At 45.3% G+C, this 15,671-nt stretch overlaps 1 protein-coding gene across 1 annotated transcript in view; it reads left to right on the top strand.

Annotated features, from left to right (window-relative positions):
* Positions 1-1,857: 1,857 nt before the first annotated feature.
* The window catches only part of tpp2 (tripeptidyl peptidase 2), a 28,772-nt gene continuing 14,958 nt past the window's right edge, over positions 1,858-15,671 (top strand). The window contains exons 1-18 of the mRNA XM_056278172.1: positions 1,858-2,065; positions 4,122-4,250; positions 4,557-4,652; positions 4,803-4,907; positions 6,854-6,978; positions 7,185-7,348; positions 7,721-7,875; positions 8,018-8,094; positions 8,186-8,313; positions 8,854-9,102; positions 9,217-9,332; positions 9,507-9,678; positions 9,782-9,939; positions 12,920-12,999; positions 13,088-13,194; positions 14,207-14,361; positions 14,465-14,581; positions 14,756-14,856. Of these exons, the coding sequence (XP_056134147.1) occupies positions 1,901-2,065; positions 4,122-4,250; positions 4,557-4,652; positions 4,803-4,907; positions 6,854-6,978; positions 7,185-7,348; positions 7,721-7,875; positions 8,018-8,094; positions 8,186-8,313; positions 8,854-9,102; positions 9,217-9,332; positions 9,507-9,678; positions 9,782-9,939; positions 12,920-12,999; positions 13,088-13,194; positions 14,207-14,361; positions 14,465-14,581; positions 14,756-14,856 (2,399 nt within the window). The 5' untranslated portion in view covers positions 1,858-1,900. The remainder of the gene's footprint in view (positions 2,066-4,121; positions 4,251-4,556; positions 4,653-4,802; positions 4,908-6,853; positions 6,979-7,184; positions 7,349-7,720; positions 7,876-8,017; positions 8,095-8,185; positions 8,314-8,853; positions 9,103-9,216; positions 9,333-9,506; positions 9,679-9,781; positions 9,940-12,919; positions 13,000-13,087; positions 13,195-14,206; positions 14,362-14,464; positions 14,582-14,755; positions 14,857-15,671) is intronic.

Below are 15,671 nucleotides of genomic sequence, written 5' to 3'. Positions count from 1 at the left end.
TGTCCTGTCCTCCTCGGGCGCAGCTCCAGGCAGGGACTGTAGTCCCTGTGGCAACCGGACGAAGCAGACTAAACCCTCCCAGCCAATCCAGCGCCAGCTCTCCCAGCCAGACACCCTTGACACACCTCCCCGCACTCCACAGACGACATCAAAAAACGCCAGTCAACGCCAGGCGAGGCCGCCGCCAGATCGCCCTTAGTGTTATCGGAACTGCCGGTCTGCATGGGCTAGCAGTTAGCTTAGCCTGCCCCGCTTCCGCGTCTTGTCAGACCGCCTTCGGTGTTACCTCCTCGGGTGCAGCTCCGGGCAAGGCTGCGGTCCCTGGGCCCACAGCGTAGCAGACCAAGCTCTCGCAGCCGATCCAGCGCCAGCTCTCCCAGCCAACAAACGAAGTCAAAAACTTAGACGCAGACGTGGACAACAACACTGCATCGACGGTACTGGGTGAGGCCGCCGCAAATGTGAATTCGCGCCGCCATCTTCCCACACCGGTACTGGGTGAGGCCGCTTCGAACGTGAATTTGCGCCACCATCTTCTTACGGGAAATGATGTCGGAGTCTGAGACGGAGAGCGAAAAAGAAAATGAGGACAAAAGCGGGTTAGAAAATAAGAAAAGTAAGAAGAATACACCAAATTGCTCAAGGGAGGCTAGTCAGTCATTGGGAACAGATGAGACGTATCTTGTTGGGATGCTAGCCGTGACAAGAGAAGACGGGAATTTAAAGGACCCACATGAGGTCGGGAAAACTTGGAGATGTACGACCGATCAGGATAAGTAGAAGTGGTTATCATTGATTGTATGTCAAAGCGTCAGAGAAATAGAGCCCTTAAGATCCAGGTATTTAGAAGGTATCTCTGTGACTTGCTTCCCACACGGATTAAAAGCAAAGAAGAAGGGAGTGATAAGTGGCATGCCGCTGTCAGTAGAGGCTGTGTCATTTCGGGATGTTGCAGGTGTATGCGAGGCAAGAAGGATGACTAGATTACGAGAAGGGGAGAAGGAGGACAGTAAGTCTTTGTGTTTGACTTTTAAAGGGGAATTGCCGGAAAGAGTGTGCCTTGATTATGTGAGTTACAGGTTGAGGCCACGACAGAACCCCTCTCACATGCTTTTGCTGTCAAGAATATGGACATGTTGCTGTAGTATGTAATGGAGTCAGAAGCTGCAGGAGGGACAGCTGCAATGTGAAAGATTGTAAAGCTGAGAAAGCGCAAGATAAGCGTCTGCACTGCAAGGGGAAACCGTGATACGGGGTCCAAAAAGTATTAAGGAAAAGAAAGTGAATAAGATGAGAGCAGAAATGGGATTGCCGTATGCTTAAGCTGCCGAGAGAACGGAGAGAGGTGACGAGATGGTAGAAGTGCAAAAAGAACCGGTGCAGAAAAGGAACGGAGCTGACCAGAATATCTGCATGGCCAAAACAACAAAACAAAGATTTTTGGCATTCATTTCCATGGAAGTCGGGGAGAATCAAGTTGGTGCTGGACGCTGGCAGGAGCTATCTGAACGTTGAAAGGGTCGGTGTGGGTGCAGGTTTTTTGCTCCAACCAAGCAGTTCCACACCTCAGTCTATTAGTCAACCAATAGGCTTTGCTAAGGACCTGGATTTGTAGACTCAGGTGTATAATGGCTTGGTTGGAACAAACACCTGCACCCACACTGGCCCTTTACTGGGTCATGTTGCCCATCCCTGGTGGTTATAGAATGGACAACGCCGTGTATGCAATGTAAATAACTAGTATTGCAAAGTTCTTACATTTCAGTAGGTGGCGGTAAAGCAACATTTCGGACGCCAACCACCAATAAAGCGACCTACCAGAAGATCCCTCACTGAGTGTTGTTGGTGTCACTCTTTCCCCCATTTCGCCACTTTGTTTTCATTGGCACTCCTTGTGACCATGGCTGCTCATTCCACCGAGGAGCCGTTCCCCTTCCACGGTCTGCTTCCCAAAAAGGAGACCGGCGCCGCGTCTTACCTTACCAGGTTCCCCGACCACGATGGACGGGGTGTCCTCATCGCTATACTCGACACCGGCGTGGACCCCGGGGCCCCGGGCATGCAGGTAGGTTGTGTTTCGCCCACCGGCTAACGTTAGCAATGAGCCGACGCTAGTTTGCTAGTTATAGGTAATGGGCTAGAATGCGTCTGCTGCCTTCAATGAATGCTACGCTACGTTAGCCCAGTCACAGGCTAGCTAGTCACGTTAGCTCATTCACAGGCTAGCTTCTGTAAGCTACGTTGAATGGAGGCTGGCTAGATTATGATAGTTTGGTAACAGGCCCGATAGACGGTGATAAGTAGACGGATGCTTTATGAACCCCGGAAGGGGAACATCTTTGCTGAGAAGTGCGTTCAAATGGCGAAGAAAATATATTGAACAAACGGCTTAAACTGTGCCAAAATATATTTTAAAACGTGATATCTGGAACGCATATATGTATATACAAGGCGCAGAATAAAACTGTATTTCACGCGAAAAACGGGGTACGCAAGCGAATAAATAAGATAAATACGGTAATACCAATCCCGTTAGCGGACTAGCTAACAGCGCAGGACTCAATGTCACAGTTATCTGTCAGGAAAAATCAAGTGACACGTTGTACAAATCGGGGTATTTACTTTGGGGGGGGGTCTTGTCATTACTCGCCAACATGGTAGATATCTGGCCTATTGCTGGTGCTAGTCACCTCAATTAGCCGGGTAAATGTTTATTTGGATAGGGAAGTTTTCTGTAATACAGGGTTAAAATGCTACCTGGCTAGTTATCACTCTGGCTTTACTATTACAGTCTAAAAATACACGTGGTTGCCATAACATGTTTGTACCCGCTGTTAATTTGGCTAGTTGGTTTGGAGACTTGTTATATACAGCCAGGTCCTGAAGTTAGATAACTGCCAAGTCACGATTTGAATGGTATGAAATTCAGTGATCACGCAATGGTCTTGGTGGCGAATGTAAATGTATCCGGAGCTTAGTTCGTTTGTGGTTCCTGTCCACATGCCATTCCTTGCTAAATATTGGGAAACAGAAACCCACGTGTCACACCTGGCTTCCCACCCGCAGACATGGCCAATTGTGTCTGTAGGGACGCCCGACCAAGCCGGAGGTAACCACCTGGATGCCCCCAACCAATAAATAATTTGACTGTTGTTTGCCAAACAGTCTTAGCATGTTGGCCCTCGACCCCACTGTGTGCTGCTAACCTAAACCGAATCTTCAATTTCATCGTTCATTATCCAAGCCGCTTATTCCATTGGGGTCGCGGGATGGTGGAGCCTATCCCAGCAGTCACTGGGCGGCAGGCGGGGAGACACCCTGGACAGGCCGCCAGTCCATCACAGGGCTGACACATTCAATTTCATCATCATCAGCAGCATCATTGTTAATACCTTCTGGACTACAACTTGGCTGGGCCAAATGGAGATGGGGGGCCACTCAAATCTCCCCTATAGGGTTTCACATGGATTTGTTTTGTTTTTGAGGGGGTGTCAGGTCTGTGTGAGTGTTCTGTAACATTGACAAAGAGACAGAGGCTCCAGCCTGGCAAACACACTGGCAATAAGCCTGTTCACACAGCAACTTGAACAATTTATTAAATTATTACACCCCGGTGTGACTCATCCAACTGGACTACAGACCCACCGGCCCACCGGGATTCGTCCTGGTTCTTCTGATTGGCCACTGCACCATTGCCTCCCAGTCTCTCCTCACACCCTCTGATTGTTCTTTTTCTCTTAGCTTTTTTATTATACTCCCTTGACACGTTTTTTTTTATTATACTTCCTTGACAATGTGTGTGTGTATGCGTGAGTATAACCTTTTCAACCCAAGTGTCATAGTGGGGGGTGGTTTATCACAGAGGTATCATCCAATTAAGGATTCATTATCTATGTAATACTGTTCCTGCTAAATCAGGATTTTGTTCAGATTTAGCTATGAAGTTCAGATTTTCAACCATTTCCCTCACCCCATGGGTGTTGTCTATAACTGATGTTTCTCATTGGGTGTACTGGTAATAATCCCTGGCCTCACAGATACAATATAGGCATTTAGCAACCAATCCAGTGTTTTTGGTGAATGATTATTAATTGTTTGCTCCTCTTGTCCTTTCTCTTCAGGTCACAACTGAGGGGAAGCCAAAGATTATTGATATCATTGACACAACAGGAAGTGGTGATGTAAACATGACAACAGTGGTGGAACCCAAAGATGGAACAGTAATCGGCCTTTCTGGTAGAACACTCAAGGTCTGCAGCCCTCATTGATTTGCATGTTTTCTTAGATACTACAATTACTTTTTCTCTTCAGAACATTAAGTAGGGTGTCTCCCCGCCTGCCACCCAATGACTGCTGGGATAGGCTCCAGCATCCCCGCGACCCTGAGAGCAGGATAGGCGGTTTGGATAATGGATTGGTGGATGGAGAACGGATCATGACACAACTTCTATGATTTTGTTCTCTGTCATTGTATCTGTAATTTGTCCTTGTGTCTTTTTTTGTCTTCTCTCTTTTTATGTCACTCATTCACTCATTATCTCCCTCCCTCCCTACAGATCTCTCCTGCCTGGGTCAACCCATCAGAGAAGTATCGCATTGGAGTTAAAAATGGCTACGAGTTTTTCCCTAAGGCTCTCAAAGAGAGAATACAGGTTGGGTACAGATAAAAGCATGAAACAAATTTATGAAAAATGAATGAATATTATTGATATCCATCTGAGAAATGGATGAAATCACATAGGCTTCTGTTTATTACCTGACAAGGCTAATGATGAACTAAGGGACTTTCTTTTGTCAACTAGAAAGAACGTAAGGAGAAGATGTGGGACCCACTACACAGAGCAACGCTTGCTGAGGTCAGCCGTAGCACAGAAGAATTTGATCTATCTCATCCCTCCCCCTCACAGGTCAGATTAATTTGTGGCTATTCATTACTGTTTACATATACCAAACAGCCAAAACTTTAAAACCACTGACAGGTAAGTGAATAACATCATCTCATTACAGTGGCACCTGTCATGCATTGGGATACATTACACAGCAAGTGAACAGTCAGTTCTTGAAATTGATTTGTTGGAAGCAGGAAAAATGAGCAAGCATAAGGATCTGAGCAAGTTTGACAAGGGCCAAATTGTGATGGCTAGACAACTGGCTCAGAGCATCCCCAAAACGGTAGGTCTTGTGGGGTATTCCCGGTATGCAGTGGTCAGTACCTACAAAAATTGGTTGAAGGAAGGACTACTGGTGAACCAGCGACAGGGCCATGGGTGTCCAAGGCTCACTGATGCGCACGGGGAGCGAAGGCTAGCCCGTCTGATCGGATCGCACAGAAGAGCTACTGTAGCTCAAATTGCTGAAAATGTTAAGTTCTGGCTATGATAGACAGGTTTCAGAATACAATGCATTGCAGCTTGCTGCATATGGGGCTGCATAGCCGCAGACCAGTCAGAGTGCCCATGCTGACACCTGTCTACTGCCGAATGCTCCTACAATGGGCATGTGAGTGTCAGAACTGGACCATGGATCAATGAATCACATTTTCTTTTTTGTCATGTGGATGGCCAGGTGCATGTGCGTCATTTACACGGAGAAGAGATGGCACCAGTATACACTATGGAAAGAAGGCAAGCCAGCGGAGGCAGTGTGATGCTCTGGGCAATGTTGTGCTGGGAAACCTTGGTCATGTGGGTGTTACTTTGACACGTACCAACTACCTAAACATTATTGCAGACCAAGTACACCCCTTCATGGCAACGGTGTTCCCTGATGGCAGTGGGCTCTTTCAGCAGGATAATGCGCCCCGCCACACTGCAAAAATGGTTCAGGAATGGTTTGAGGTACATGACAAGAGTTCAAGGTGTTGCTTTGGCCTCACACTTCCCCAGATGTGAATCTGCTCGAACATCTGTGGGATGTGTAGGAAAAACAAGTCCGATCCATGGAGGCCCCACCTCACAATTTACAGGACTTAACACTAGAACGACCGGGATTTCACTCCTACCTAAAACGTCTATGGGTGGTCAAAATGACTGCCGGTTTTCAAACTCTATATTCTATCACAATAAATACCTAACTGAGATATTAATTCATTGCATATGTTAATATGTCTGTTAGGAAATGACTGACAGCAAACTTAACATTTTAACAACTTTAATACTATTTTTCAAACAATTTAAAATCATCTCTGTCCAACGCCTGTAAATACTACAATGCCTCAGTGGTAGTCGTGCTACGTCTGAAACGGCGGCTGTAACCAGACACGTTGGCAATAATCAAAAATCAAGTTTAGACTATTACTCTGCACTGGAGATCGCTAGTGTGTTTCTAGGACAGAGCAATGAACTTCGCGAAGGAAATGAGATGACCAACACATGTCGTAAATAGTAACATGATGCGCAAATGGTCATTTTAGGTAGATTGTATCATAACTTTTATTTTGTGCAATTGATCCAAAAATAATTTTAATGCAAATATGCGCAATTTTAGGAGCATTCAGGGATCAGCAGGTCTGTATCTTTTTTTCACAAAGTTATTAAACTTTAAAAATCCAAAACCGTCAAAATGACTGCCTTGGTCGTTCTAGTGTTAAAGGATCTGCTTCTAATGTCTTGGTGCCAGATACCAGAGGACACCTTCAGAGGTCTTGCTGAGTCCTTGCCTCTACTCGTCAGAGCTTTTTTGGCGGGACGAGTGGGACCCATACAATATTAGGCAGGTGGTTTTAATGTTTTGGCTGATCGGTGTATAGTAATTACTAACTGTAGTATTACATTGTTTCCTAATCTGTCCCTTCTCCCTTACCCCCCCCCCCCACACACACACACACAAACACAACCGTGATTCTTGTCTCTAGTTGGAAAAGCTGCAGAAGGAAGAGCTTCAGTGTCAGTCAGAGCTGTTGGCATCTCTAGAGAAGAAGTACAGTGATCCTGGGCCCGTCTATGACTGTGTGCTTTGGCACGATGGCGTCACATGGAGGTGAGCACACAGGGATAGTCCCTCACCATTGACTGAAATAAATTCATGTTGTAGTGACTTTGTGAGGATGTTTGGCTTATAGGCTCTTACTCTTAACTGTGTCTCTTCTTTCCTTCATCCTGGAATTCATCGCCTGACATTTTCCAGTTTGGCTGGGATTATTAGATTTCTCCCTCACTTTGTTCCCTGCTGTGTGTACCCCTTAGGGCTGTTGTGGACACTTCAGAGGTTGGGGAGCTTTCTCAGTGCACTGTTCTGAGCTCCTACAGAGAGTCTCAGGAGTATGCCTCACTTGGAAATGCTGAAATGCTGAACTACTCCATCAATATTTACGATGAGGGAAACACGCTCTGCATTGTCACCAGTGGAGGTGAGGCGGTCCAGAACTAACAACACATTTGTTTGGTTTGAGCTAATACTTGATAATGGCTGACAAAATGACTGTATAATGTACAGATAAATGTATAGATCCTTTTCCAGACCTACCGTATTCTATAGATTGTCTCCCAAGTTTGACTGTTCCATTAACTTGTGATGTTATCCAGCTTAACTTTAACAATTGGCATGCACTTTTTGGCTAAGATATGACTACGATTCAGTGCTGTAAGACATGACGATGTCTGCTAATTGCTTATTGTCTTATTAGTTACTATAGATAAAATTGTCTGTTGGATGAGAAAATGTGGTAATGTAGACGTTTATATTATAATCCTGCAGTCTAACATGCTTTTTTTTTTGGAAGGTGCTCATGGCACACATGTGGCGAGCATTGCTGCAGGTTACTTCCCAGACGAGCCGGTGCGCAATGGTATTGCCCCTGGGGCTCAAATTCTAGCTCTGAAGATCGGAGACACTCGCCTCAGCACAATGGAAACGGGCACGGGACTCATCCGTGCGGTATGCTTTCTAAGATTAGCTGTAGCAAGGCCACCCCTTTTTTCATCTTTTCGTTTTTCTTTACTCACTTTGCTGATGTCATTGGTCTTTCCCCTGTTGTCTTTCTACCTGTATGGTTATCTCATTTGTCCCTCTCTCAAAGATGATTGAAGCAATCAACCACAAGTGTGACCTGGTAAACTACAGCTATGGCGAAGCCACCCACTGGCCCAATTCAGGGTGAGTGTGTGCAGTTGTGTGTGGCTGTTATCAAGTGTTTTATTTGTTTTCATTACTTACGGTTGTGAATCCACCCTCCATTCTCTCCTAGGAGGATCTGCGAGGTGATAACAGAGGCTGTACAAAAGCACAACGTGATGTTTGTGTCAAGTGCAGGAAACAATGGGCCCTGCCTCTCCACAGTGGGCTGCCCTGGAGGGACCACCAGCAGTGTGATTGGTACACAAACATACACACACACACACACACACACACACACACACACGCGAAACATCAGTTTTCTAATGAGTGGATTAGTGGGTGGGAGTGGTGAGGTGGAGGTATGTTGTCTATGGGGGGGGGCTTGACATTTTTGCATGTCTCACCTGTCCCTTTATGCCATTTTGTCATACCAAGGCTACCATTAAACTTAGTCAGTTTCACTGTGTTAATTATTGTCACTCTCCAGTGAAAATCGGGTATCTGCAAAGGCGCTGACTATACGGGAAGTGAAAAAATCGTTATGATTTGACCATTTTATAACCAAACATTACATTTTCACAGGCGTTGTAAATCACTTTTTATTTGTGCAGGAACATTGAAGCATTCCCAAAGCTTAAATTGAGTTGCATAGTCATTCAGTTTAGGTAATGAAAGGAAAATAGCCAAATTTGCAGTTAAGTTTTTTGTTTTTTTTGCCCAACTGCGAAAAATACAAATTTTGATCACTAACAGAAACGCACCCACCCTACTCCCACTCACCCACTCACCTGTTTGCAGGAGTGGGAGCTTACGTGACCCCAGACATGATGGTGGCTGAGTATTCCCTGAGGGAGAAGCTGCCTCCCAACCAGTACACCTGGTCGTCCAGGGGCCCCAGTACAGACGGGGCCTTGGGAGTCAGCATCAGTGCCCCTGGGGGCGCCATCGCATCTGTACCCAACTGGACCCTTCGCGGTACCCAACTGATGAACGGGACATCCATGTCATCCCCCAATGCCTGTGGTGGCATTGCACTTGTCCTATCAGGTTTGTGTCTCCTTTTTTTTTAAAGCTTTTAAATGAGATAGTTTCTGCATGTGGGTGCATATGCAGAGCCTTGCGTGTTATGTGTGTGTTTCTGTGTGTGTGTACCTGATACAGGTCTGAAGCAGATCGGAATCAGTCCCTATGTTCCTGCAGTAAGGAGAGCCCTGGAGAACACAGCTCTGAAAGTTGAAGACATTGAGGTGTTTGCACAGGGGCATGGAATCATTCAGGTAACTTGGCTATTGGAAAGACTTTACTGTTAACTTTATGGCAGTTGTTTCGCAGGCTTTTTTTTTTCTTTTTTTTTTGGGAGGCATTTAATCATTTTTTTTTTCTTGTTTCCTCCCTTATTGCCTACTTCACTTCCTCTCCTCCTCTGGTTCTGGTTCTCTCTCGCTTTTCAGGTGGACAGGGCATTAGACTACCTCACTCAGCATGACTCTTTACCCACAAGCCAGATTGGCTTCTCTGTAACAGTGGGAACACAAAGAGGCATCTACCTCAGGGACCCCGCGCACGTTCTAGCACCTTCAGATCATGGAGTGGGCATCGAACCCATCTTCCCTGAGAACATAGGTACGTACATGCTCACACACAGAAACACAGAAGCAAAACGTTCTTTCCTCTCTGGTCTTCATGCTGCGTTTTCTGCCTGGTGTGCCCTGCATATCCGTTACAGACAACAGTGAGCGAATATCCCTTCAGCTTCACTTGGCCCTCACATGTGCAGCCCCTTGGGTCCAGTGCCCCTCCCACCTGGAGCTCATGAACCAGTGTCGTCATGTCAATGTCCGAATCGATCCTATGGGGCTGAAGGAGGGACTGCACTATACAGAGGTAGGGAGGTGTGTGTGTGTGTGTGTGTGTGTGTGTGTGTGTGTACAAGGTAGTGGGATATGTGGTCCTTTTTTAACTCGGGTGGGTGAACATGACTCGGGAAGGACTCAGCCAGACATTTCTCCGCTCTCGGCTGAGATGGATGGCATAGCGCTGCAGCGCATGTCTTTTGGTTTAAATAAAGGCAGTAATTGTTAAGGATTCTGTTATTTTACAGTGTTATTTGTTAACAGAATTTTTTTTCCAAAAGGTTCGGTGTGTTTTATGTAGGTTTGTAATCCTGAGGGATTTGGTTGAACGAGGTCCTATCTATGCACTTTTTGTGACATAACAGCTTTTGACAATTTTTCTTACCACAGATAAATAATTGACCTATATAAATGCTCATTATAATAGGCTCTGAATCTGAGACAACGCCCAACAAAGCGCCGTGAAACGGAGGCGCAGAAACAGCATACTAGCTCTGAAAAATTTAAGATTTATATTTCATTCATTCATTCATCATCAGCCGCTTCTCCGGCGTTGGGTCACGGTGGCAGCAAGCTAAGTAGGGCACTCCCCAGCAATGCTCTCCAGCTCCTCCTTGGGGATCCCAAGGCGTTCCCAGGCCTGATTGGACATGTAGTCCCTCCAGTGAGTTCTGGGTCTACCTTGGGGTCTCCTCCCAGTTGGACGTGCCTGGTAAACCTCCAAAGGAAGGTGCCTAGGAGGCATCCTAATCAGATGCCTGAATTAATAAGATTTATATTTATTTATAATTTCTTTATGTTCATTTCTCAGTACTCTCATACATTGAAACAAGATTTGTCCTCTGCATCTAGGAGCGGTGGGCAGCCGCACTGCAGCACCCGGGGACCAATTCCAAATTCTCTAAGCTATTAGCCTAAGTCTATAACGTTTTACAACCTGACCCTAACAAGAGCCAAACAATGATACAAAACAGGCATATTTCTGTTATAACAACACTTTTAATGAGATAGCCGTAACGGTGGGACTAAGTGTAATACTCCGGCATTTTTCTGACAAAGAAATCACACATCACTCAGAAATACACATTATTATTTTTACCAATTACCAACACAGTACATTAAGAAAAGTAAATGAACGAACTGCAATAAATAGAACAAGGTAGCAGAATTGTAATAACAGCAGAGATCCTCGGCATCTTCCCTTTAACGGCCAAGGTGAACTGAAGCGTGACGTCACTGCTGTGAGTGAGGGGAATGTCAGGCACCCAGGCTGAGATGGTATAGATTTCCACTTTTTTTTTTAACTTAGTTTTTATTTCAATTTTAACAACTTTTACAACCAAATTCACAATTTTGCCTGCTGTTTTATTCCATTTTTTCAGCTGTGCCTATATGGTTTACAGATACAGTGCAATTAAAAAGTGTGAATATAGTACAAGAATGTGCTGACAAAATGTATTTTTGGAGTTCACCTTTATTGATGGCCTACATTTATTAAAAAAACAAAAACAAAAAAAACCCCCAAATATCCGAATCCCAAAATTAAAAACTGAATACCTACCCAACGAGTGAATATCCAAATAGTTGCAATATTCGGATCCAGCCCTAGTGGTAGCGTACCACCCGGCCAGACCTCTGTCTCATTAAGCTCACAGAGGGTTTTGCCAATAGGATGCATTATATAAGAAAATGTGAATAACAATGGGTCTATATTACTACTACTTCTTTCGGCTGCTCCTGTTAGGGGTCGCCACGGCAGATCATCCGTTTCCATCACTTCCTGTCAAATAAGAAAATGCAAAAAAGCAACACAGTGAAGCCTGTTGAAAAACCAGGAAGCAAGTTTCACATTCATAGATCATGTGCCAATGATGTCAGTGGCAGACACAATTTCAGCAGCATTTCGAAGACACACGGAGGACTGCTCAGTATTGTCATAGTGCCATCATTCCAAATTCCGACTCTCGCCTCCACACTCCTACCCTTCCTCCTCTCCCGCTGCCTCTGAACATCCCTCCCCCTTCTCCTTCTCGTTCGCCCAACAGTAGCATAGTTTCCACCGGCACCCTGCTGGCCAACAGTACTGGTGGCGGTCATTGGTAACCCGGGCCTCAACCGATCCGGTATGGAATCTGACTTATGATTCACATATTTGAGTAGGCAAAGGTTTTATGCTGGGTGCCCTTCCTGACGCAACCCTCCCCATTTATCTGGGCTTGAGACCGGCACTAAGAATGCACTGGCTTGTGCATCCTCAGTGGCTGGGTTAGAAAACTGCTCAGTATTATGGCTGCTAATTTACAACATATATGTAGAGATAGTGTTGGAAGTCACGATTGTTTCCCTCGAAGACCATCAACCCTAGGTATAATTTACCAAGTCGTAAATTCTTTGCGCAGTAAGCACCCCGAAAATTTGTACATTCATGTTTGGGAAAAACTGCCTGAAATTTTTTGTTTGTATTTTTGTTTCTAAATGTTTTTTTTATGCCATTCAGCCAGCATGCTTTACAACAGTGTTTTAACTTCCAAGTTTTCCTATCTTATGATTGCGTTTAATAAAGGCGGTAGTCTGAATTATGGTTCTGATTGCAAAATAAATCATTCGATGAAGGCATTTCAGAGAGAATGCATTGATATGGAGACATAAAGATATACAGTATATTGTGGTGATACACAAATGAGGGTAGATTCACCTGGGGCTGCTGCTCCTTTAAGGCAGACCTTCAGAGTGCTGACGTAGGCACTGCTTAGAGTTTCCGGGGTGAGCCATGTTTGCAGCAGCCTAGTGGTTAGCTGGTTGCCATGAGAGATTGTGCTGTATTGGCGTCGTTTTGTATGGCGAGTAAACGGAATTGACTCAACTCGATCTCTCTGTCTCCTCATTCCTGCACTCCCACATTATCATATATATCATGTTTATCTTATATAAAACTAATATCAAGATGTTGTTTTTCAGCTTATTGCCAGTCCAAGTATGAATGTTAAAGTGATGTTTCTGTGTGTGCATAGGTGTGTGGCTATGATGCTGCAGCCCCTGGCTCTGCTGGTCCCTTGTTCCGAGTCCCGATCACAGTTATCATCCCAACCAAGTAGGTGCCCACAAAATTGATGTTTTAGGATGTTTGTGTGTGTGTGTGTGCATGAGTATCTGACAGTTCGATCTTTCTCTCTTGGCAGAGTAAGTGATATTCGTAATCAGGAGGTGTGTTTCACAGACGTCCACTTCAGACCTGGGCAGATCAGACGTCACTTCATCACTGTCCCTCAGGGAGCCTCCTGGGCAGGTGTGTGTCTTTTGTGTGTGCAGCTCGGGCTGGGTTTGGCTTTCGTAGATGTAGAGGGTCGGGTATCAAAGCAAGACATATTTTTACCGTGTCCATTTCTGAAACTGACAATGATTTGAGGCATGAAAATGTATCGGAAATTGCCTTGCTTCAATCCGAGCTGTCTAGCTGTTAACATTTTTTTATTATTATTAATTTTTTTCAATAAAATTTGAATGACAGGAGAATGGTGTGATTGCATTTAGAAAATCATATGGAATATGCATGTTAAACGAAACACTTGCTGGGTCTCATAGTAAGGCTTATTCTTATTCAGCAACCAAGCATATCAGACATGCGTTGCTTTAAAAGAATTCCTGTGGGATCATCCAGGTAGCGTAGCGATCTATTCCATTGCATACCAACATTGGGATCGGCGGTTCGAATCCCTGTGTTACCTCCAGCTTGGTCAGGCCTACAGACACAATTGGCCATTGTCTGCACGTGGGAAGCCATATGTGGGTATGTGTCCTGGTCGCTGCACTAGCGCTTCCTCTGGAAGGTTGGGGTGCCTGTTCGGGGGGGAGGGGTAACGTGATCCTCCCACACGCTACGTCCCCCTGGCGAAACTCCTCACTGTCAGGTGAAAAGAAGTGACTGGTGACTCCACATGTATCAGAGTAGGCATGTGGTAGTCTGCAGCCGTCCCCGGATCGGCAGAGGGGCTGGAGCAGAGACCAGGACGGCTCAGAAGAGTTGGGTAATTGGCCAAAGTTCAATTGGGGAGAAAAAGGGGGGGGGGGGAATCATAAAACAAAATTCCTGTGATAACCTTACTAAGTGAGACTGAGACGAGTGTTTCGGCTGTTTTCGAATTGGAGATAGGTGTGTGTATAATCTAAACATGATTTTTAATGTCATACTTTTCTTTTTTCTCTTCCATATGTCTTCAATGTCGTCCTCCATTTCATTCATCCATTACTTTGTCTTTGCCGTTACACTTTTCATCTCTACCCCTCCCTCCCCGCTGCAGAGATCACATTGACCTCTCACTCAGGGGATGTGTCATCGAAGTTTGTTCTCCATGCCGTGCACCTGGTCAAGCAGAAGGCCTACAGAGCCAATGAATTTTATAAGTTCTCCTCACTACTGGAAAAGGGCTCTCTGACTGAGGCTTTCCCTGTTCTGGTAATTATATTTATATACAGACAGTTTCCTGACTGTTTCGTTGATGAACTGTAGGCTGTCTAAAGTGCCCAAGTTGAAATACTTTTGTCTCCTCTCTATCCAGTCAGGTAAGATAGTAGAGTTGTGTATCGCACGCTGGTGGGCCAGCCTCGGTGATGTCACAGTGGACTACAGGATTTCTTTCCATGGCCTCAATACATCACCTTCTCCCTTGCACATAGTAAGTACTGTACACACACACACACACACATACACACACACATACACACACACACACACACACACACACACACACACACACACACACACACACACACACACAAGTGAATACATGTGCGCATTTATACAGGAACACAGAAGTGATCAGGCCTTTATTTGATTGTCTGTCTCCCAGCATGCCTCAGAAGGTGTGACGAGTTTTGAAGTAACATCTCCTCTGAGGTATGAGGACGTGTCCCCAAGCATTACCTTGAAGTCCTGGGTTCAGCCTCTCAGGTAATACAAACACATGTGCGCACATAGTCTCACACACAATCGTGTTTGTTCTTCTTTACTTGTGAAGACCTTCATTGACTGCATTCATTCCCTAGCCCCTAATCTTAACCATCAGAACTACATAACTAACCTCAACCTAATCCTAATTCTAACCCTAAACCCAACTCCTAACCCCTTAGAACAAAAGAGGACTGGCCAAAATGACCTCACTTTGCAAAAATGTCCACACTCTAATGGTTAAAATCTCAAATTGGTCCTCACAAATATAGCTGAAAAAGAGCACACACATACACCAATCAACCAAAACATTAAAACCACCTGCCTGATATTGTGTAGGTCCCACTTGTCTCGCCAAAAGAGATCTGACCCGTAGAGGCATGGACTCCACAAGACCTCTGAAGGTGTGCTCTGGTATCTGGCACCAAGACGTTAGAAGCAGATCCTTTAAGTCCTCTAAGTTGCGAGATGGGGCCTCCACGGATCGGATTTGTTTTCCCAGCACATCCCACAGATGTTCGATCGGATTGAGATCTGGGGAATTTTGAGGCCAAAGCAACACCTTTAACTATTCCTGAACCTTTCCTGAACAATTTTTGCAGTGTGGCAGGGCGCATTATCCTGCTGAAAGAGCCCACTGCCATCAGGGAATACCGTTACCACGAAGGGGTGTACTTGGTCTGCAACAATGTTTAGGTAGGTGGCACGTGTCAAAGTAACATCCACATGAATGCCAGGACCCAAGGTTTCCCAGCAGAACATTGCCAGAGCATCACACTGCCAGAGCATCACACTGCCTCCAGGCTTGCCGTCTTTCC

This window comes from Lampris incognitus, chromosome 4 (genome assembly GCF_029633865.1).
Source record: "Lampris incognitus isolate fLamInc1 chromosome 4, fLamInc1.hap2, whole genome shotgun sequence".
NCBI classification, from domain to species: domain Eukaryota; kingdom Metazoa; phylum Chordata; class Actinopteri; order Lampriformes; family Lampridae; genus Lampris; species Lampris incognitus.
This window is presented reverse-complemented; position numbering and strand designations above follow the sequence as displayed.